This window comes from Centrocercus urophasianus, unplaced genomic scaffold (genome assembly GCF_019232065.1).
Source record: "Centrocercus urophasianus isolate 14NV4802_14NV808 unplaced genomic scaffold, USGS_Curo_1.0 seq_20, whole genome shotgun sequence".
NCBI classification, from domain to species: Eukaryota; Metazoa; Chordata; class Aves; order Galliformes; family Phasianidae; genus Centrocercus; species Centrocercus urophasianus.
This window is the reverse complement of record NW_024884756.1, coordinates 5,522,757-5,546,370: the sequence shown is the minus strand read 5'-3', so window position 1 is coordinate 5,546,370 and position 23,614 is coordinate 5,522,757. Positions and strand designations below refer to the sequence as shown.

At 41.1% G+C, this 23,614-nt stretch overlaps 1 protein-coding gene across 1 annotated transcript in view; it reads right to left on the bottom strand.

The window, feature by feature from the left end:
* Positions 1-2,943: 2,943 nt before the first annotated feature.
* The window catches only part of ZNF804A (zinc finger protein 804A), a 129,575-nt gene continuing 108,904 nt past the window's right edge, over positions 2,944-23,614 (bottom strand). Inside the window, exons 3-4 of the mRNA XM_042822486.1 lie at positions 8,454-8,584; positions 2,944-6,238 (exon numbers count right to left, since the gene is read on the bottom strand). Coding sequence (XP_042678420.1) covers positions 2,944-6,238; positions 8,454-8,584 — 3,426 coding nt within the window. The remainder of the gene's footprint in view (positions 6,239-8,453; positions 8,585-23,614) is intronic.

Genomic DNA, 23,614 nt, shown 5'->3' with positions numbered 1-23,614 from the left:
GAAGATCTAATTCCTGTGATTCAGGTGGATTAAAGGGGATAGTATCACTTTCACTGTTTACATGAGGAAGACAATCCAGTAACTCTATGAACTAGCAAAGTGAATAGGAACATAAATTAAAAAAAAAAAAAAAGTTCTGAGTAAACTTGAAAATTCAAAAGTAGATTAATGAAGCAAGTTTGGTGGAGCTTATTTAGAATGACAAAAATTCAACTATTTATCATTTGAAATAATGTTTACTTACAACTTAGACTGCTAAAAAACATACATTTAATTTAAAATACCAGATAAATGCCAAAATGAAGCTACTGTTACGTAAGTTACTGTAAGTTTAATACTTAATGACAATTCCAACTCAAAATGATATTTTATTACTTGCTTTCAATTACTGTGTTCAATTCTAAACTTCAGAATTATTTTTCTATTGGTTTAGCTCTTACATACGATGTCACCTATACTAACAGCTCTAGAATTGAAGGCAGTACCATGTTAGCAAATGATTGCATCTGATGGTTATTAGTCTTTTATTCTAAGTTTATACACTACCGAAAGCAGTTACAGTAAATAAATAATTGTGCAATGTGATAAAATTTTTAACAACTTAAAATAGAATAAATTTAATTTAAGTTGCTGGGAAAAGGTAAGATACAAAGCTGTTTGAATGCTTTTTTTAATCACTGACTCCTAAATTAGTAGCTGGGACCTATTCAATGAACTGAAATTCTGAAATTTGCTATCTTTTATCTTCTGCCAGATAAAAATGCAGGGATAGGGATCGTGTATAATCACAACCATCCTGCATTGTTTCTTTTTATCTAGTGGGTGTTATCAGATTGTTGCCTTTGACAGGACATCAGGATCCAGGGGAATACCCATGCTGACTCCTGCAGAAGATGCAGGAATACAAAAGCCAGTGTGGGTCAGCTATAAAGCAGGGGCCTGAGCAGCAAGCAGGCACCTTCAAGCTTCAGATACAAGTTTCGGTGCTTGAGCAGTGCGGCTTGCATGCAGCCTGCTTGCTGCAGAAGGTAGTGAGACATACAGATTGGGCAGGCTTACTCTTGAAATAAAGCAGAAGGATAAAGTCACTTACGTAATTTCTAGGTACCAGATAACTAGAAATAGGCATTCACTTGAAATTACAAGCTAGACAAAATTCACCCTCTTAATGGCATTATATACACGGATGCCCACTAAGATCCTGCTCTGTGGCAGAATCAGGCAGGGGTTCTGAGAAGCAATCCGTGACCAGGCCATTCATCTGCTCTTGTCAACTTTTTGTTTATTCATGTAGTTCAGCCCTTTCTAATGGCGTGACAAGGAAAATTTGAGTATCCCACACTGTAATCAGAGTTGACAAGATGTTGTTTGCTATAGTTTTAATGCATTATTATACTAAAACTTTCAGCATTGATATAGGTAAGTACTAATGCTATAGATGCAGAAAATAATAACCAGATACATATCTTTTACGCTATATTATTAATTTTTGAATGGATAATATGTGATGCATATTCATAATCTTGCAAAACTACTATTTCAATTCAACTGTATATAATTCCATTATAATATATAAAAGGTGAAAAGAAGTGATTAATTTGAGAGCTAGCCCCTACCTTTTACTTTGGAGGGTCTACTTCTAGCACTAAAGATCATGCTGCAAATTCTAAGCTTCACTCACGTGGCTAGATTTCATTTTAACTCACAGAGCTGGCTCTGCCCCGCAATCACTTTTGCTCACAAGTGTGGGGCCTGAAATATCTCACAGTAACACGAATGAGAAGATTTCTCTGGCTGAAGTCGAGTTTCATCAGCAATAAAAAGGCTTCAGAGGTAGGGAGAATTCTCTGAAATACAGTCAGAAATAACGGCAACACGTTATCATTATTTCTATTCTATGTCACTCATATATTTTTAATACCCCAACGCTGAAGGTAATGGAGTGAAACGAGGTAAGAACCTGAACCATCCCCCTGGTGAGATTCAAAATTCCCAATGAGAAGTTTCTCCTGACCTTCCTGCACGTGTGCAAAAAGTAGGCATGAGAAATGGAGATCAGCTGAAGGTTTGATGGAAATAAGGCTCTCTGTGCTGCATGTTTTCACCATAAGAAACATTCCCTTGCAAGTCAAACCACTTGCTGATCCATCCTTTTTTCTTCTACCACTGATGTTATTTTCGTTACGCGGTCTTTTTGTGGTTTAGTAGAAAAGGGATTAGCTCCAACAGTCAGCAGTCTGTGCAAGAAGACGACAAGAAGGCAAAATTTGTCACAGTGACATCAAACTGCTAACACAAACGGATCTGTTACCCTTTCTCTCTTGCTCAGTGAGACAGCTGCCCTGAAGGTATTAGCCTCTGAGCATCCGTGATAAATCACTGAAAGATAGGAAACCCGATTATCCCAGCACAGCAGGGGTAGAGGATGCAGAAGAACATAGAGCGACAACATCCGTGAGGCTTATAATGAAAGATTTTTTATATACTTAAGTAGTTAACAAAAATTTATTGCAAGAGATAGTTTGTCACTAGATTTACAGTTTCAGAGAACATAGTACAAAACATAGTGCATCAGCTTTGTCTAAACATTAAATAGGTGCAAATACACAAGGATAAAAAAACAAAAAGTGAATACTTTACAACAGAAGTTATAGATCTATAAATATATTTTATATACATTATACATATTCTAAGACATGAGCTTCACTGATATATATAGTTCATATCGGTATCAGACTATTCAGTGCTTTACTTATAGGATAGGTCTTTACACGGGACAGGAGCTTTTCATGGATGTTTGCATCACTATACTTACAGTAAATACTTCCCAAGGAAAGAGGAATTTCAACCAGTTTGTTTCACAGGACCGCTCGCGAAGCCAAGGGGTGCCAGGAACCCCACGTCCATCCGTCTGGAGGCTCCCTGCCCCCCCAGGAACCCATCCTAGAAGAGGGGCTGCAGCGGCAGGACGGCCGGGTGCGGGGACAGCAGGGAGGGGAACACGGCGTGCGGCAGCGGCGAGAAGGCCAGCGGGGCCGGCTGCAGCACCGAAGGCGGCACCAGCGGCAGGTGCGGCGGGGCCACGAAGGCTGCGGGGCCCCCGGGGCAAAGCCTGGGCCCTACGGGCAGATGAGGTAAAGGCGCTCTGGCAAGGGCCGGGACCTGCGAGAGGAAGTGCTGGTGGGGCCGGAGGGCCTTGAGCGCGCTGGCGGCGGCGTGCTGCTGCAGGACGGTGTGGTGGATGGTGGTGACCGAGGTAGAGCACAGCGGTGGCTGCAAAGGCAGAGGCTGCAACGGAGAGCTGGGGGGCTGCATGGCCGGGGGAGGAAGGGTAAACTTCACCTTGCTGGCCAGCATGTTCTGTTGCACGAGCTGCTGGTATGCCTCGGATGGGAGGTCTTTGAATTTTTCGTGGTTATCTGGAGGGAATATCAGCGTCTGGTCGGGAAGGGTAAAAGGGGCTATCAGCTGCTCCGTAGCTAAGAAGGTGTGGCTGTTGAGGTGTGCTTCTTTGAATGGCAAGGGTGGTGGGCTGTTAAATATGCCTGAGTTGCACTGTACCCAGTCACCGGTCACCTCATTTATCTTCTCATGTGGCAGAGAATCAGCCAACTCGTAATGGCAAAGGACTGATTTTGGGGGAGCCTGGTCCAAATGTCTGGTGGGCGGTGGAGCTTTATAACGAGCTTGACTTTCATGGCTGTTCGCATTTTCATTTTTCTTTTCATCCTTCAGAGCATCTTGTGTGCTTGCAGCTGCAGGAGCACCCTGCTCAGGAACAGAAGCAGCACAATGCGTGGCAACGTCCGAAAGCACGCCTAGCACGCTCTCTGGTGCTGCACAGTCTGTTGGCTTGTCTTGTTCCAGAACATGCGCATCACCCATTGGCAGAGATGCCTTGTTTTCCTCCAGCTGCATGGCTTCATCTGCATCTTCTGCAAGATCAGCTTTGGAATTCATGACAGTATCCCCTGTGTCGTCTTGAGTCAAGAGTTCTCCCAGAACGTCTAATGTGGAACTTGCAGAGTTTTCTTTACAAGGCCTGGAGGCCTCACTTCTCTCATTCCTGTCAATGCATACGTGACTGATTCTAGTTTTCCTCCTCCTGTGTTTTCCTTTTGCCTTGTGATGCATACCTACAACGCTCGCTTGCCTGAAATACTCCTCTGCCAAGCACGCCTCTCTGTACAAACTTTCATCTGAAGAACAGGAATAGGCGTGCTGTCTCCGCTTCCTGTGGGAGCTTTCCGGTTCATCCATCAGGCAGCTGTAACCTCTCTTTATGGACTGATGGTGGCCTGGACTCTTTTCTTCACTGCAGCGCCCTAAACATTTATGCTCTGAGCTGCAGCTCAACCTCCTGACTTTCCAGCTACAACAGGTTTTGGAGCACAGGCAGTTGTGCCTCCTACAAGTTCGAGCCAGCTGCCTCAACTGTCTCCGAGAGCTTGCTTTTCTCTTTCTATGCAGAGGTTTACAAGCACTGCGTTGGTCCCTACTTTTTGCATGCCAGATGTCACATATACCTCTGCCCACATGGAGGTGATCTGATGTAGCCAGGACTCTTTTATGACCATTTTCAGTATCAGCTTTTTGATGAGACTGCTGTACCTCATCCGAAGCTATCCAGATATTCCCTGCATCGTATCTACACTTCTCTGGGGTGTTTTGGAAGTGCTGATGTTTATTTTCATCTCTGTAATTCATTTGCTTTTCTATAACTGAGGAAATTTCCATTTCTGCAATTGTTGCTTCCCCACAAGGATGATAATGATGGTGATGACAATGACACAATTTTCTTCTCCTTTTCCGTTTCCTACTTTTGTGAAGCCATTTTTCATGACTTGCTTTGATCCAAACTTTGTTATATTTCTCACCTATCACAGCATTTTGTCGTAAGTGATTTTTTGAAATGTGACACTTTTCTAGCTTTTTAATCCTGAATGACTCACCCAAGGCCACTTTATTTTCATTTTTTGCAAGATCAGAATTTCTGATGAGGGAAACATCACTTACGAGGGGTATTGTATAGTCAGATGCACTTCTATTTATTTCTGCTTCAGGATCACCACATTCTGAAGTAGGCTTGTTTGTAAAATCTGAGACTAAGCTATGGTTGGATTCAGTTGTGTGGTGCAAATTAGGTACGTTTGCCTGATGCTTGGGTTTTTCTTGACTATCACTTGCTTTTGATGACCTGAAATCAAAATACAAAGGGTTGCAGCTGTAAGAAATGGATGGGTCTGTACTTGTGTAAATTAGCATTTCTGATGGCCACTGAAGAATGTTTGATCCGTGCTTGCTAAGAACAGGAACGAACGGTTCACAAGATCTCTTGCGAGTGTCCAGTTTGCTCTGGGGGACTCTCGAGCCATCTTCAGAATGTGATGGAACTAAAATCTCTGTCCCCAGTTTTATTTCAGTTTCAGCTGTAACTAAGTCACTGTTCCCATCTTTACCATTTTCCTCAGCAGTGTCCTGCAGAGATGAGCAATCCTCCACAGCAGCCTGAGCAACAGCTCCATTTCCCAGCAGCTCACAACTGCTGCAGTCCGGGGGCAGAACTCGAGCACTGTCCACAGCCACAGACAGTGTTTGACCCGGTACATCCACAGCACAGGCATCAGTACTGCAGTCCTCCATGTCAGAAGACACTAGCTGCTTTGAATTGGAAACAGTAGGAATTAATGCAGGGTTCTCTAGCTCTCTGTTTTCTTCACTGGCTAGCTCTTTTGATTCCTGATTTTCAGGATCTTCTGCTGTGTCAGTGCATCTTTCCACCAGTGGGTGCAAACAGTCTTGTTTCTCCTCGGGACACAGGACTATTTCAGTTGCTGACGGAGACTGAAGATTACAAGCTCCTGGGAAAAATCTGCTTCTTCTGCTAAGTCCATTCTCCATAGACGTTTCGTCATTATATTCGTAGAAAACAGCAGCTGAAGACTCCAGTTTGACTACTGCTTTCTTAGGAAAAGCAAAGGAGAACCCAACTCTGTGTCCTCGAGCTCCTTGAACTTGATCTCCAAATTTGTTAGTTCTGGATGTATTACTGCATGCATTTTCAGGAGTGGAAGAAATATCTGAAGTAGCATCTTTGCAATTCTGTGTATTGTGCATCAGCGTACAGCTGAAATCTTGTTTGCTGGAAGAATCTATAGCAGTGCTTTGTGGGATATCAGTGGAATTATCCCGCACAGTCACTGTTGTGGATTTGAACATAGGTCCACTTCCAGGAGCACTAGGAAGGCAAACAAGACTCAGAGTAAGAACCTCTCAGAGGACTGCAGGCATACACAAAGCGTTATATTGGTACTGAAAGGATTTTTAAGAAAAGAGGAAGAATCTATGGACACGCACATTTAGAAAGTCTCTTATTTCACTATAGGATTTGCTTAAAAAAGATAAGTATTTTGTTCACAGTTCCTTCATGTGAGACCATCGGACAGAGGGCTAATAATCTCATATAGTTCTATTCCCCTAAATGTACTTGCTGAACTAATAAAAGACAGTATATTTCCCTAGAAACCTTGCTTCTCCTCCCAGCATGCCATCACAGTTATGCTACTATTACTACAAACAGCTGAGGCTTTATATTTCTATGTGCTACAAAATATATTAAAGGAGAGAGTACCTCAGATATCAATTCTCTCTTAGTCATGATCCCAGCAACTGCTTCTCCTCCCACAGGCAATCACCCAGCAGCTCCTTCCCTATTTGTGTTCTCAGACCTGTTGCAAGCTCAGCCATTTATTTCATGGAAAAATAATACCAGGAAAAGTATTTCAGCTGACAGTAGTGCAAAAGTGATTCATCCCTCTTGAGAAAAAATTTATCACTGTCTACTTCTGTTCTTCATCTCATACTCTCCCCATCTGTTCTATATGACTTAATAGGAAGTAAAGAGAAGAAAAAAACTGCTTAAGCTGGCAGTTTGCTGGGATTCACTGGAACTGGTCAGCACTAGGAGTAATGAACCTAACTACATCAGTTTGGTTGTTGGTTTTGTTTTTGTTTTTTTTTTAATTGTGGTTTGCTTTAGCCCAATTATTCTGTATTTTACAGTGCAATGCAGAGCACTACTGGACGATAGGTCACTGGAAAAACTTGCAAATATGATTCAGGACACCAAGAAGTGTTGCGTTAAATAATGACAAATGTACCACATACATTCTTTCACCAACAACATAAAGTAGTGACTTTTTATCCAAAACAAATCTAGAAAACACTAGTTAAAATTGCGTCTGTATCATACCTCTAAGGACAGAAAGTAGCAATGCACAGCAACTATTAGAGTTCAGAGAAATTCTTCACCAGTGATTAGGAAGACTCTGAAAAAAAAGTAATGGATAGAACAAACACCTACAAAATCTGTGCTTTTTTGTGTTTCTTTTACCTCTTTGTCCTGAATTATATCATACAGGTTTTCTAATACTCTTAGGGAGAACGATATCTAAAGCTGGGAGCATAAAAACCATGTTTGCCGGGTATTAAATCTGGAAAGTTAGAACACTGAGGGAAGAAAAAGCATTTCCACGTGACTTACCATCAAAAGGTAAGTAAATGAATAACTAAGGTGCTACACTGATCTTACCAAACAGACCTTACAGCTTCCATGTCACCTCCACTTGCTTAGAGAAACCTGATGTCAGCATGCTGCCCACCATACATGCTACAGAGGAATAATCACTGAACAAGAACTGTGAATCATATGGGATGACTCTTCTGATAGATCATCTGGTGAGCTGAAGCTCGGATAAAATTGGCATTTTAGCTTATATTTTTCCCCCTGAGGTTCCACTGCGAAAACTCAAGTTGGTATATATATATAATTAGTGCCAAAAGTGCACAAATAAGAATAGAATCACAGTCAGCAATCTCAATATTAATTTCAATAGTATGCCTAGATTCAGCAGCAGCGTGTATGACTAGCAATACCTCTGCAGTGAGAAGTAAACATTCTGTGGAGATGAGGAAAAGGAGTACTTACCTTTTAACACATATATATAAAAAAATCCAGTTATTGAGATTTAAGATGAGATTTCTGGACGCTTTCCCAGGCAAGCAGTTTGAAAGCTAAATCACAGAAGTCTGTTACATCCTAGAAAGATTCTGTATTCCTCACCTCATCAATGGAGCAGTGTCAGCCTTCAAATGTGTGACCTAGTTCACTAAGCTTTCAACCAATACGCCTGGTTTTAAGAAATATATATACGAAATATCTTTTTCAACTAAAAATACATGTCATTTTAGCTCCACTAGAAAAAAAAAGGTTAAACATTTCTTCACACAGTGTGACTCAAATTACTGTACACACACTGCTTCAGAAATGTCATAAAACCACGCATGCAGGGCTCCAGCTGGGGGATTCCAGTAGCCCAGTGTCCCAGGTCTTCAGCAAATAGCTGAGGGATTATTTTAAGGCATTCTTTGTGTTTCAGTAGCCACGCACTTACCACGTTGTCACTTTCCTCAGCTCAGCTAACTTGTGCAAACGTTGAAGGGCCTTTTCCTGTTTCCTTTCATCCTTCCTCGACTTCGATGCTACATTTCGAGCAAACTCCCTCTGCTTCAATTCCTTTAGTCTCTGCAAGATATCGTGACACACGCACAAAAACAAGGCCAGGAATAATTAACATTTACAATGATAATTACTTTCTGGTAAGCAATTTCATACTCAGATTGATTTTCCAACCTAACCAGAATGATCCATTTAATAAATTTATAGATTTCAAGCAAGTAACAAAAATACCTCATGATTTTAGGGAGAAACTAGCTGGGGCAGATATGATCAGATAACCATATTGTACTTTTGGTGATTATTATAGACCAGCCTCAGCAGAACTAGACACTGTTCATCCCGAATCATATTTTGGCCCCTTTACTCTTCCTGCTGAAAGTGTAGGGCTGAGGTTAATGGGACTTCACGCCTCACGGTGTCGGTACAGTCTCACTCCAAGCCGCGGCTATTTTCAGTTTTCATTTACTGCTTATTTCGAGCTCTACCTATTTCTCTCAGTGAACCTGACAATAAAATCCCCACTGACAGCACAGAACAACATTGAACCCACAGGAAATAGGGAGAACGCTTTAAAAGAACACTTGCACAATGTGGGATGCAAAAAAGGTGCACTTTGTGCCTGCCTGGGTTATGCAGACACGGCGGTTCTTTTTCTTGCATCAAAACACAACCACATAACCATCATTTTACTGATCCGAGCCTCTCCTCAGCCTAATCAAGTCATTATGTGTTCAGCACATACAAGTTGTGGAACAGAAGAAGCATTTAAAACTTTTCAGCAATTAAATTACTCTGCATAATTGCTACAAGTAGGTGTCAGTGTGTGAGACAGAAGAGTCTGGCTGCAGTTCCATACGCACAGCCTTCACGTTGGACTGTCTGCTTGTCTTTTCTGGAACTATCTGTTCTTGAGTTTGCCTTCTGCCAGATGTCCTGTCAAATAAATGGCCCTTCTTCCAGAATGGAAGGGTGATGAGCACAATCGTTCTTAGCATAATAGGAACTACTCCTAGAAAGTGATTTTTTTTCTTGTAACTACTGTCTCCAGCTTTAGCACAGAGGGCTTTAACAATCTATCAGAACTATTGTTAGACAATATCCGAGGGGTTTACTGACCAAATGCATATGTGAGTGGAGCTGTTCTTAGCCGTTAACCGCAGAACATACAGCGGGCACAAGCTGGTCAGAGGGCTGATCAAGAATTCCAGAACTACTATTTCCTGGATATAAAAGGTCATCCAAGTGCAAAATTGCATGTTTCTATTCTTGGATATTGTGGCTCTTTTCCATGTGTCCTTATTCAGCCTTCTGCTGAGTCACCGTTACCTGCATTTCCACACTGCACTTAGGTGTGTTAGTGATAACTAGCAGAGCACTTAGCTGCAAGGTGTTTGTATCTTGCTGGGTTTTGCTTGTGTTATACAAATGAAAATATTGCCCAGTTACACATAAAATGTCAGTAGTCCATGCACTCTGAGTATCGCAAGGTCCCCAGTCAAAAATCATTCAAAGTAAAAGGGAGCAACTAAAAGAAGTGTACCTTACTCTTAAAAAGCATAATTTCCCTAATGTTTTCCATGTCTTTCCATGTGGTGGGACTATTCACTAATGATGAGTGCTTCGTTTAATGCCTGTTTTTTCTGTTTGCTTCTGCGGATCAGTGAGCAAGTAATTAGCAAGCAGTCATACAGTATTTAAATGTGATGCCCTCATAATATTATCCTCTGCTTATGAACCAGCTCAAAATGTGCAAGTCTTTGCAAGTAACAAGTTCAACGAGCAGTTCACAATGAATAATTAACCGAGATTCCTCCAACAAAACCAAGTGGCTTCATAATGCATGATGCTGCCACAGGAATCTCCCCTGAGGTGCAAGCGCAGGTGAGCCTGCTTTTCACCCTATCTGAGGTGTCCCCAGGTGTGCACTGCATGACAGCCAAACAAGATAAGCCCTAAGCAGAATGCTAACAAGACATATTTCTGCTTCTTTCACCCATGCCTTCACTTTCCAGCTTATTCCAAAGAGGTTTTTCCAGTATTCCTTGTTTCAAAAAACCCACGTCAAGTTCCCTAGTTTCTCTCTGTGTTATCAAAGGCACAAAACCAGATCCTGCTGTAGGAGACAAATGCCTGAAGACCTCCATGGATCAAAGCCTCTCTACAGCAGAGAGGCATTAATGCATTAAGTGTGCTTCTTTTTACAAGCCTTTTGCCACTCTGCAGAGTGTTCTGTTCTTTTTTTATTATTATTTTTTTTTCATTTGAAGATTTAAGCACTTGCAACAACTGCACTTCAAAACTAACAGGCCTTAAAAACATCAAGATGACATTAATTAAAAATATGCTCAGGACAGTGAAAGCGCATTAAGGTTGAAAAGTGAAATACAATGGAGCTGCATACTACAATAACAGGTGATAAAATGAGGAAAGAAAGACCAAAACCAGTGACAAATAAAGCAGCTGATACATTCAAACCTGGAATTTCCATATCTGAAGAAAACTGGTGCAACTTTCACACATTTTATGAAAAACAAGGGGAAATCATACCATGTCTCAGGGCTGATAATGCAGCTCAGAGCAGCATTAGTATCCCACATTAAAAGCAGGCGTCCTCCCCACCACCAAAGCATCAGCTGAGGACTGCCTATTCAGAGAGGCTCTCATAGCCTGCAGCAGGCTATGGAACAACAGGTAAAGCCTCAGCAGGCTGGGAACAACTTCAAGAGGGTCACGAACTGATGGGAATGGTTTTTTCTAATAGCAGGAGCTGGGGGATTTCAGGACACTGCAGTTCAGATATGATGATGTTAATGTTCTGCTGACCTGAGATTAACAATTAAAATTATGTGGACTTTTACAAGGTTTAAAATACCATAAATCCATTTCCTGATCAATGCAAGTATAAATTGCAGAACTTAACTGCCATGACATCAAATTTCGCTTATTGTTTCTTTATTTTATTTAAAATCAGGAAAAATGACTGCATTCCCAGCAGCCACTGAAACTCTAGAGTTCACATTATCGTTGGCTCCCTCCTCCCCTTCTAAAATGTTTCCACGTAACACAGAACTATGTGCTGGTTGTTCAGCACTGCCACAGAGGTGGCACAAGAATGGCGCTTGGATTTATTTAGAATAAATGGGATATCCCTTCCCTTTAAGACTTATACAGCATAAAACATTACTAAAGGTTAATAATTTTTTAAGCTTGTACTCATTTAAAAAAAAATCTGATTACTGGCTGACACAAGGATTAAATACAAGTACTTCATAGCTACTGCTGACTGTTCTACAAGCTGTGCGTATCTCCCTTTCTCTGTTATAGTACGACTGCTTTCCAAATACTTCCTGCTAACTGAGATGGTTTATCGCTTCTTTATGTGAATTATGGTATGACAAACAGAGTGACAATACACTCATTAGACAAGTACTTGTCTCAGCAAACCAGATTTGCATCCTTTCGCAAAAAGGATTGAGCTTAATCAGTTACAAATCATAACTGAATATACCAGAGCTCTTGCAACACCTGTAAACACTCACGTGGGGAATGAGACGTGCATTTAAAACACACAAGGTTGCTTTGCAAGATGTAAAATATATCCATCTTCCTTCTGCCTTTGGTGGTTTGTGGAGGCAAATATTTTTCTGTTCTGCAAGTGGAGCCACCTTCACTTTACACAGCAGGACAGAGCAGCACCTCCATACCTGCGCTGCACTCTGCAGTGCTGCAGGGACTTCATGACCACCTCCCCTCTTAGCAAAAAAGAATTTCTCCTTTTGAAAAGATTACACAAGCTCTGAGAAAATAAGAAAATACAACAACTTGCACTTTTAGTGCTACAAGTCTTCTCTAGCAGAAGCTAAAGAAGGCAAGTTACATCTACAGAAAGCAGAAACATTAAGATTTCTCAACTAAATGGGTAATTCAACCACTCCAAAGTGGAGCAAACTAATAGACAATCCATTTATTTTCATTCTGCCACCCTGAAATTAACTGCTATAATATGCTCCTGAAACAGAATTGCAACATAGGGGAATTTTAACAGCAGCCTACAGCTACTTGGCGGGGAGTTGCAAAGCAGTTGGGACACTCGCTAATGGCTGGGAAAACCTCCCTGCAGGGCAAAATTTGTTACTGATTTGCAGGAAAGCCACATGTTTTGTTGTCAGATATTAGGTCTTCCATATGACAAGGGGTATTCAGGTTGTGAATAATCCTTTTCCTTTTCTATTCCTACCCCAAATTACAGCCATTACCTCCTGATTTTGTCTTTTAATAGTAGCACACGTTAATACAAATATCTACGGGATTTTAAAGTAACAAGTCCTCAAGAGTCCACAACAGTGTTGTTTCTGCTGAAGAAGAGATGTCAGGAGCCAGGAGGTGGACTCAGCGGGTCCTCCCTCCAACTCAGCGTGTTCTCTGCTCCGTGCTTCCAGAGGTTGCAGGCACGTTCACTTCTAACAGCCATGTAGGTAAAGCACCCCAGCAGCAATAACCAGCAGGCTCCATGGAAGCCACGCACTGTGGTTACGCTGTCAGTGCCGTGTGCTGAGCGCAAGCGGATTTCCTTGTCCATCATTAATGTTCTGCTCTTAGCATGACATATTTCCCTCGGCAGCACATACAAGCAAAGCTTGATTATAAAACACATCTGATTCTCTTCAGCATTTGGAGGATTTGTATTAATTTTAAGCACGTCCATGTAATGCAAAAAGTGCTTTGCTTCTCAGCACACTCAAGCACTGTGCAGTTGTTGAGAAGTGCGCAAGAGATAATTGTCAATCTAGCTTTTACATTCAGAACCCACAAAAGTAACAGATAATAAATATTATTTATATGCATTACTATACAACCAAAAATTCACATTGGTCTTTCTACATTTCTGACATGTATTTTTCTACCGCTAGAAAGGAACTGCTACACTTCAATGCAGACAATACAAATAACTCAAACAAAACTGGACTAACGTTATTTTTTGAGAATAACTCATGCTCACCTACGAAGCATCTTGCTAGTTTTTTGAGTTCAGGTAGATTTTCCTATGTAAGTTCATGGGAGAAAATAAACGGAGCAATCTTAAAATGAAAACTTCAGTGGTTTCAAAATTGAGGAAAATCAGAGTGTTCAATATTTTGCACAATTGCACATTTAGCACACATGACAGCTAGTTATCTTTCATGAAGATCTTACTAATTGCTCTTGATTAGGTAACTGCAGAAGATACGCCTTGGAGCAACAGAAGGAAAAAAAAAAATAACTCTATGCTTCTTAAAGCATTTCCTTCAAAAATTATCTGTGAGAAACAAACTCATACTCCTTTATGTAATGATTAATGCCCTTTCCAGCACAGGAAGTCTCATGCTCAATTTGACATCCTTCTGCTATCTGCATGTCTGCTGCTCCCTTACAGCGCATCCTCTGCAGGATTCAGATAGCGTTCTGGCTCACAGCATGACAAGGCTCCAAGACTTTGACAAATAACAGGCTCTGGACTCCAAAGTAAGACCTCTGTTGCTTTTGTTTTAAGATAACTGTGTTCGCTGAAGTTGACTAAGTGGACCCAGTGTTGCCATTGTGCAAAAATATTGTTTTAAACACACAGAATTGCTGAGCGCTGCATGCTGAACATTTTACTATCATTGCTAGGAACCACGTGTACAAGAACAGCCTGCTCTTACTGCAAGCTTTAGGATACTTCTTGTTAGCTTCGGTAAAAATCAGCAGCGTACTTCATAAATATTAAGACCAAGACCAAAGAATGCATCATAAAACCACAGAATTACTATCTCGCCTATCAAATTAATGTTATTAGATAATGAACATGAAGTTGACACACATTTGTACAGCTTGAAAGCGGCTACATTCACTAGTTCATTATTAAAGAATATTTATTTTAATGACTCTAGGCCTAATTCTGCTGCTCTTGAACTCAACAGAGAAACTCCTGCTAAGCTCAGGAAGAGCAGACTTTATAAATTCTACGTGCCAATTTTCAGCAACACTTAAGGGAGCTTCTTCAGTCACAAAGATTAAAGATGGGATAGGTGTCACATCCCTTTTAAGGATCACTTGGCCTTTATTTCCACTTCTGCACCACTTAAGAGTCTAATTAAAAAACAACAACACAAGCAACATTTTAAGTCCTGTTAAGAAATGGTAATGCTGAGCAATGTCAGAGAGGAGGGCAATGCTATAGAGAAAGAGCTTGACACATGTGCTGCTCTGAGTGTAGGGCTGCCCTATGAGGCACCAGCTTGTCTTTTCTTCTTCTGAGTGACACCTGGAGTGGCATCCTGCATAGCGTGGGTCACTTCACATGACACATGTCATTCTCTGGCTCTATCCACCACCACCATTTTGCTCCAGCAGAGAAACACAAGCACCCAGAATAATCTTTCTGAGCATAGATTGCGATTTTCAGGCTTGACAGTTCCGCTGCAATCCAAATACTCATTCAGTGAGGCACTGCCTCCTGATATATTTGATATATTTGGGTGGATGCTGGTCACTGAATGCTAAATGTTGAGGACTGGTCTATTCTCTGGCCATTTACAATTTCCCATGGATAAATAACAAGAGCTCAACATCCCAATTAAGCTCTGTCCATAAAGGTTTAAGGTACTGGGAAAATCCTCCCCTCGAATACCATTCATCTTCCACAGATCTCTTCGCAGGAACTGTGGCTTCTTCATCCAGAACTCCTTTTAGAGAAGGGTCACCTTTGCCTCTGTGGAAAGGGAACATTGGCTTTCCCTTTAAAATCGCTTTCCAAAGGGAGACTATAAGACAGTAAGACTACAGAACAGATGACTCCATCCAATGCAAAGCTGTTGATGTCGGCCTTTGAAAGTGTCTTTGCCCACTTTGCAGACTGCCTTGCTATTTATGGCGTGAATGGCATACTTGGCAGTTCTGAGTTGAGACTTCACCCAAGAACTCTGTTCCAGTGTCCTCCAGTATCAAACAACAGCAGTGTTTTATTTTTACTTGGCTCAAAATGATTCTGTGCTTTCATCAGAGCTCTATGTCTCCTGGGGGCTTTTGCTGCCATTCTGATTCTTTCTCCTTCCTTACCAAAGGGGAACGCAATACCCTTTCTAAAAGCACACTGAAAATAGAAAGCAGAAGTCTTCAAAAGACTTCTTTTTGGTCTTCTTCTTGGCCAATCACATTTTAGGAAAGATCGCCACAGAGACTGAAGCGAGCCTACCACGTCTTAAGTCTCTCCAGTTTATACTGTGTTCACAACGACAGAAAAAGGAGGAAACAATGTTTACAGCCAGGTCCTCTAAATACTTTCTACATTCCTTGAAGGATACCCTAATAACAGTGACAGGCTGAAGCAGACTCATGAATTCCCTGAAGGTGAGCTCTTGATTCTAATTCTTTCAGTCAGAGATAAATCACAGTCAATTTCTTGTACTGGTTTTATATTGGATCACACTCAAAGCCTCTGTTCACAAATTGATTCTCATCAGCAGGATGCAGTCCTTGCCAGAAATTATCCCACAGCTACAACAAGATTTTTCAAAGAATACATAAATGTGACCAAGCGAAAACTGAGAGGAGAACAGAACTTTACACATTTTGACATCTCAGCCACAACTAAGTGGCACTGACAGAATTTTATTTACCCTTAAGAAAACCATAAATACCATTAATTCAGATTCCTCTGAGAGAAACACAATATTAAAGAAAAAAAAAAACATTAAACATCTTGGAAAGAAAGATGAATTAATACTGTAGTTTGGCTTATGCTTTCATTTTCAACCATCTAAATGAAGAATGTTGAAACATAATGTTGATAACACACCAGTGATGTGAATGTAAATAGCTGATAGTGGTAGCAAGTGGTTACAAGAGCACCGCTTGGTTATGAGAGCACACATCTGTATTTATGTATGTCTTCTAGTGCGTTGCCACTTTTGCAGTGAAATATTAATAACTGCAGAGCAAGAATGTATCTGTCACTACCTCATGCTTAAGTATTACTGAATTTATCAGTAAATCACAGCCTGGAGGTTGCTGAAGGAAAACAGGACTACCAGAGAGGGCTCCAGAAGTGCAAGCACAAGATCATAGCAAAGGCCGCGGGAGCGCAAGCACTGGATAACACACCAGGGTCCCAGGACTACAAACAGCTCAACAGTGCTCAACTACTGTGTGCTAAAGGAATGCAAGTTCAGAATATGGATAAAACTAAGTTTAGGGATTAAAAAGAGAATGACAAGGTATCCGGCATATCTGAAACTATACACAAGATAACAATTGACTGTAATACACAGCTGTGGACCACTAAAGACAGAGCAAGTAAGTTATTAAGTACATAAAAATGGCCCTCAGACAGACCTCCATGAGAAGGCACCATCACCATCCAATTCGCCCTCTCAGCTAGAAGAAGGAAGAGGCCACCAACACCATCATCATATCCCCTCCCCATGAAGAACTACCTAACAGTACCTCCCTCTTTCTTCTGTAGGAACATCAGTGAAGCACTGTGACACTACAGAAGGATTAGATACTAGAGAGCTTGTGTCTGCCTACATCCTTACTGGGAAAGTGGTGGTATAATTGGATAATTTGGACTGTAAATGCTGGTAGCACTGCTAGTAATAACTCATTTGTTATGCTGAGTCTTGAGCTGAGCTAATAGCCAGTTCTTGGCTTTGCATACAGTCTATGTTTTTCTCCCCGTGCAGCTGCAGAAGGCACTGGTTGGGCACCCTTGAGCCCTGGCTGCTACGTGGGCAAACGGCAGGGCTGAGAATCAGTGGAGCAGGGCAAGCTCTTTGCCTTGGTGTTTACCAGAAGCAATCCCAGGTAACGTTCCCTCACCCAACACAGATATCAGCCTTTCAGGAGATAATTTGCTCTTGATTAAGAATCACTAGGAAATTAATAAAAACAATAATTAGCTAATGAAGCACAGCTCATTACTGAAAGGAAATGTACCCAAATCTCAGTCCACATTCTTAATGGCAGAAGGCAATTTCTAGGGAAAGCTGACAATACACTGTTTTACATTTTCTATTGCAGCAGTCAGGGTACTCCGCACACACTGTGGCTTCTGATTAACAGCTGATCACACTAAGAAGAAAGCACAAAGAAACACTAAACTCTGGAATATGAACTGCTGTATGTTCAGGCTTTGAGAAAAAGAAGAAAAATAAGCACGTAGGAAGTTATCTATCTAACATGAAGAAGAAGAGTAATTAACTAGGTGGGCCTTCTTAACTAGGATGCCTTCTGTACATCTCAGCAGAAGGCAGATTTAAAGTGTCTCTGTGCTCTCTGTGAAGGTATTTCTGGATAAAAAATTGCCACAGAAAATGGAAAACAAGAGCAGAAGCTTTATCATTTCAAGGTCAACAGTGCTACGTATTTAGGGAAGCTTAAAAAAAAATAGCACTTCACACTCTTTCTCTACAGCAAATACAAATAAACAAGCAGAAGTACTTAGCAACTGAGAACTAACAGTGATAGACATGAGAGCCTTGTCCACTCCTCTGAAAAGATGAGAAAAAATTATCTTAGAAGTCTTCTCGCTCTGCACACAAGCCTCTTCCCATCTTCAAGCACTACGCAAGCATGACTACAGCACTCTGCAATTAATAAGCATTTAGAGAGCAGACTATTTCTGCTCAAGACTTACACTCTTGAAACAAGTATCTTCGTTGATACTTAATTTGGCACTTCTCACCTGGGGGCAATTTGAGTATTTTTTTCTGTTTCTGATTCACCAAAGATTTTGGGTTTCAAAGTTCTTCACACACTTCTTTTTCTATGGAGGTCTATAAAAACAGAAGCAAATCATGGCTTTTCTTTCTATCCCAGCAAAGATTTGCCTGTTTTCTGCCCATGTTATCTCCCATAGAAACCTAGATATTTCAGAAGTCTGCTTTCAGTCTTCACAATACCCTTAAAGTAGGCTGCTCTTAGGACATCAATTCTGCCTTAAGGTCCCCATGTTACCACTTCAACATTTTTTAGCAATATGCTGTTGTGCCCTCTGGGTTGGGACAGGAAAATATCTGCAAAACACTTGCCTCTCCCTGCCACATCCTCCTCTGTTTTTCTTCAACTGCCACAGAAGATGCTTAGAGAAGATTAGAAGGACATAAATTTATGCAAGTGATACTTTTTTCCTTCTGCACATCTAGGATTTATTGTTGGAATTCTCTCTCTTAATGGCAGCAAAGTGACTCATCCTTTATTAAAATCTTGAAGCAGTTCATCAAATTGTCAGCCCCCAAAACTATTTCTTGCTTGTTTGCGTAGGATGAGGCTACATAAGTCACGGAAAGACTCAGAAAGGCTATGAAAATTTCAGTGTAGTTTTAATAACTTGGTTGTAACATTTATACAGTGTTCTCCATTCTCTTCAAATCTCATTAGCATATGGCACTTCACAGGGATAAACTGAATGTGGGCTATGCCTTGGACCAACATTTTATTGCCAAGGTTTTGGCCCTCTTAAAATCTGGAAATTTATCAAATCTTTACATCAAACCCTGGGTGAGAAAACTGCAAATGGCCATCTTCATGGAAGTAAATTAGCTTTTATACTGATAGCTAACCAAAATTTCTCCAAATAATTGCATGGAAAAAAGGGACACTAAATACACGACAGAAGGACTATGTGGTTAATTTCACATCATCTTCAGCATTTCTTGAATCAAAATATTAAAATTTTGTAGTGTTAAAACTTGAAGCTCTGATACACTTCTGTTCAACAGGTAAAGACTGAGGAAGTTTAAGAACAAAACCAATGAACACCAAAACTTAGACACTTGGCTTTTCGAATGAATTCCTGTCAGGAATTCAGAGCCTTTCCCTACAAGTTATGCCATGCTGCATAACCTCACAGCCTCCTTTGGAAATGAATGGACACTAGATTACTAAAAAATATTACAAAGCTGATGTTCCTACACAAGAAAATACATTAGCATAGCTCCTGTTTGCTTTCCTTTTTAACAGATGTTGCGGAACAAATCTCCTATGTCTACAAAGAGTGCTCGTCGCTCTGATGATGTGAGCCTTCCCTTCTGCCCGTGGCAGTATCACAAGGAATAAATCATTCTGTTTGAAATTCCTGCTGACCCTCAAGATGCCAGCTGGTGCCCTACATGCAGCACACCTGCAACCAGCCTCCTGTTTAGTACCAATGAAAGCACTGCCTTCTCTGCTGTCATTCTGGATAAGTCCTTCAGCCACTGACACTTCAGAGTTCAGCAGGCTCGCGCTCCTCTGCCCAGCTCTGCTCACATACTTCCTCTGGCAACTGCTTCCATAGGAAGTGCAACCAAAGCAGCTTATTTGACTTATATAAACTTGGAAAAGTTGTGATAGCCTTCAGAAAGAATACTGAAGTATGTATGATTCCTTTCTCCTTCCACACAGCTATGCTTTGCTCCAGATATTTCCTGAGTTTTTTGCCACTTCAGCCATCACCAGCAAAGCTCTTCTCCAATTCTCATCCACACATCCTCTCCAAGGACACACATATAGTTCTTTACATCGTACTTTGACAAGGATTTTCATACATGCTGTATGTACTGTATACAGAGCGACCTCCTTTTCTTCATTTTGAAGCAGGCTGCATTCGCTTAGATCAATGACTGCAGTTCCAATTGGAAAAACACTGGCTAGCCAATATTCTCACCGAGCCTCTTTCTTCATGGCCTGAATAACTACTGCTTACCATGCCACGCAGTAGTAATTCTTTCTCTCCTGCCCCTTATCAGGCAGTATCAACTCTGAGATGTTCCCTCTTTCCTCAGGGCAGTTCAGTTCCTTACAAACTTTTCATCTCTCTGTCAAAAAGCATTAGGAAACCCAAACAGGCTGTGCTAGCCCAATGGCACTTACTTGTTTGAAACCCAAGGACAAAAAGTAGTACTTCTTCTTGCCAAAACTTATCTTTCTGCTACCAATAGATTACAGAACAAGAATTTCTTTTCTATTTCTTTTTCAGCTGCTGGAGCAGAGGACTACACCTGTATCACATCCATCACTGAAATGCAGCCACCATAGACTTCGACCACGGCAGCTGTTCGATGGCGTGCACCAATTACACCTTGTAGTGAGGACAGGAAGGGAAGAAGGCACCGTAATCAGCAGAGGCTACGGGGGGGATTCATGTAACACAATCTAATTACTTGCCTGGATTTTGGCCAGTACACTAACTAGAGATACCATCCTGACTCCCAAGCAAGCAGCCTTGAAACTTCAATTACTGCACTGGTCAAGGTCTTAGTTTTATGTCTCGAAGGAAGCAACTCCAGCAATACAATTATATTACTCCAGTACTGACTCCACAGAGAAAGTGCCACCTGCTGAAACGCCATCGAGTCCTGTAGCATATAAATGATAATTAGCGTTCTTTTTTTTCCCCCAGAAATTATGAGATGCTCTATAGCCTGCACAGTGTGAGATTTGATAAGATGGGAGCACTGGGTGGTATAGCTAATAAATCAGTTTACTGTACAACCTCATTTCTTTAATGAACAGCAAATACCTGAGCCTTAGCAAAGAGCTCCAGGCACACACTTGCAGAACGAAACGCTGGATTTAATTTTTGTGTTGTCTCTGAAGAGGGAGCGCTGACCTACCACTAGGCATTAGAAAACACTCTCCTGCCAGGGGGCAATGCTAAGTGTAAACCTCGATGTAAGAATTAAAACATAAAATCCAGAATACCAGAAGAGATAAGTGGCAAAGCCATTATCGGAGAATAACCCAGCAGAGGTACCATTTTCATAAGAGAATAACTTTTAGAAGCTGACAAGAGCTGTCAAGAGCTGTCAAGGTGTCAGGCCGGGAGAAGAGCCAGCACAATTAACATAGACCAGGCTTCAATCTGCTGCGCGGGGAAAAAAGCGGGATTTGTTTTGGACAATTACAAGTTAATAAATGGAAGTGTCAGTTCCTCTGCAGTTATTTCTACAGCACACATTAAAGTGTACTAAAGGCCAAAACCTTTCACAGTTCCTGTCATGGTAGGCAACAGTACCATTATTTTATATTTCAAGCAATGTCAATGACAGCACTTACAAATGTCCAAGAAAATATTTCCCCTAGCAGCGTACCAGGCAGTTTACTTGGCAGAAATCATCTGTGCTCTGAGCAGTGACTAGTGATTTAGATTTTTATTATGAAGACTATTTTTTCCCCTGCAAAACACACATACAAATGAGTGCTGTAAGTGAAGTGCTCGGAAAGGCATCTCCATTCAGATGGCATCCCAAGGGATTTGCAAAGGATTCAAACTCACCGTGCATACAGAGGAAGGCACAGAAGCCTCCATGTAGAGGGGAGCCCGCACTGCAGGAGGAGCAGCCATCGAAGCTTGCACTTTATCCCAAATGCTTACAGAACGGAGAAAAAGCTTCAAAATCCCATACGTCTTAATGCAAGCTTTTTTCTCCTCTGTTGCTGAAGGAAAATGGCTTGACATGATTTTTGCCTTGTTGCTATTCCCATTAATCAAGCTAGAAAGATGAATCATTAGCTGTTTTATCTTCCTTTTGTTCACAGTCAGACAGGTGTGCAGAACCAAAGCAAAATACTACAGCAGTGTTTAAAAGAAACCCGCTACCCACAGAGTAATTTGGGAAATACTACCTATTAGTTAAGACATTATCCATCCTTACTGAAGTAAAATAACCCCCCGATTCATCATCAAAAGTGAGGTTATCCACACACGCTATTTTGTGACACATTATTTTAAGCCCAATTGCCACTGCTGCAAATACTATTTTTTGGTTACGAGAGCTCAGCTTTGGCAGCCAGCTGCTCCTCCTCACTCTGAGGAAGTTCAAAAAGAAATTGAAGATCCTAAAATGGGCCTGGGAACAGCAAACACCTCGCAGGAATCTTGGCATGGGGTGAATGGACAGCTGCTTCAGCCCTGACCTATTTCTAAGCATCTGAACAAACACTTCTCTATAAATACTACCTGCAGAGTACTCTTTCAGTTGTTGATCTCCCTGTCATTATATGAGCATCTCAGAAACTTCCTTTGCTTTTCCAGCCCTGAGCTGAACTGAGTTACGTTGGATCTGGCTGTAGGAGCAAGTTTATAATGCTCACAGGTGAACTAGAGCAATTTAAGCTAGGTTGTATTTTTAGTATATTTCTAATTATACAATTCATACCCTTTTATCAAAATGTACTAATTGTGGTATTCCTTAGAATTGCAAAACTACGAGCAGGAACAAGGGAAGAAAATGAAGTAACCCACATTAGTAGCATTCATTATCCTCGCATTCAAAGAAAGGAAAAAATGAAGATTCATTAAGCAAGAAACAAGCCTTGAGATAGCAGAGAAGAAAGTCCCTTGCTGGGGCCGAGAAGTAGGACTGCCGAGAGACAAGGCAGAGAATGAGGTGGCAGCAGCCCATGATTTACAAATCAGATGACAGAGATAACTAATTCCTATTAATTCAATACTTGCTTAGTGAAAGAAAAGGCAAACTAAGGATGAGGAGTTTGATAAGAATCATTTTAAAGCTTCATTTATTTTTTTTTGTTTTTTTTTTTTTTTCCATCTATGAGAACCCATTTTCTTATGTATCTGTTGTTCAATTTCGTATCCTATCTAGCGACAGCCCTATTTCATATACAGAATCTTCTGTCTACAAGAGAAAGGCTACTGACCACCTTAAGCACCCTTAAGCAAATGCCCTGCTGTTGCACTGCTCACTCTAACTGAAGCCCCGTCAGCCACAGGAATGGTTGCTTCTTACAGCTAGAGAGGGACACCAATAATGGCAGGGAGGAACGTGCACATCTGGGGTGAAGGGATGAGCTGATCCCTAAGGGAGTCTCCAATAGTTATCTTTTAACAGCTGGTACTGCTGGAGCCCTTCCCTTCTCAACATTCTTGTTGAGTCCAGTTCTCTCCCTCATGGAATTCATAGGCTAATACATCTCTGTGTGATCACAAGTGATTTAACACAGTGAGATCCTGTCTGTACCAGATGCAAACATACAGTTGTCAGTATAAGCACAGAATTTTAAAGCTATACAAAACATACGCAAAGAAGGGTGATTCATAAAAAAAAAAAAAAAAAAAAAAAAAAAAAAAAAAAA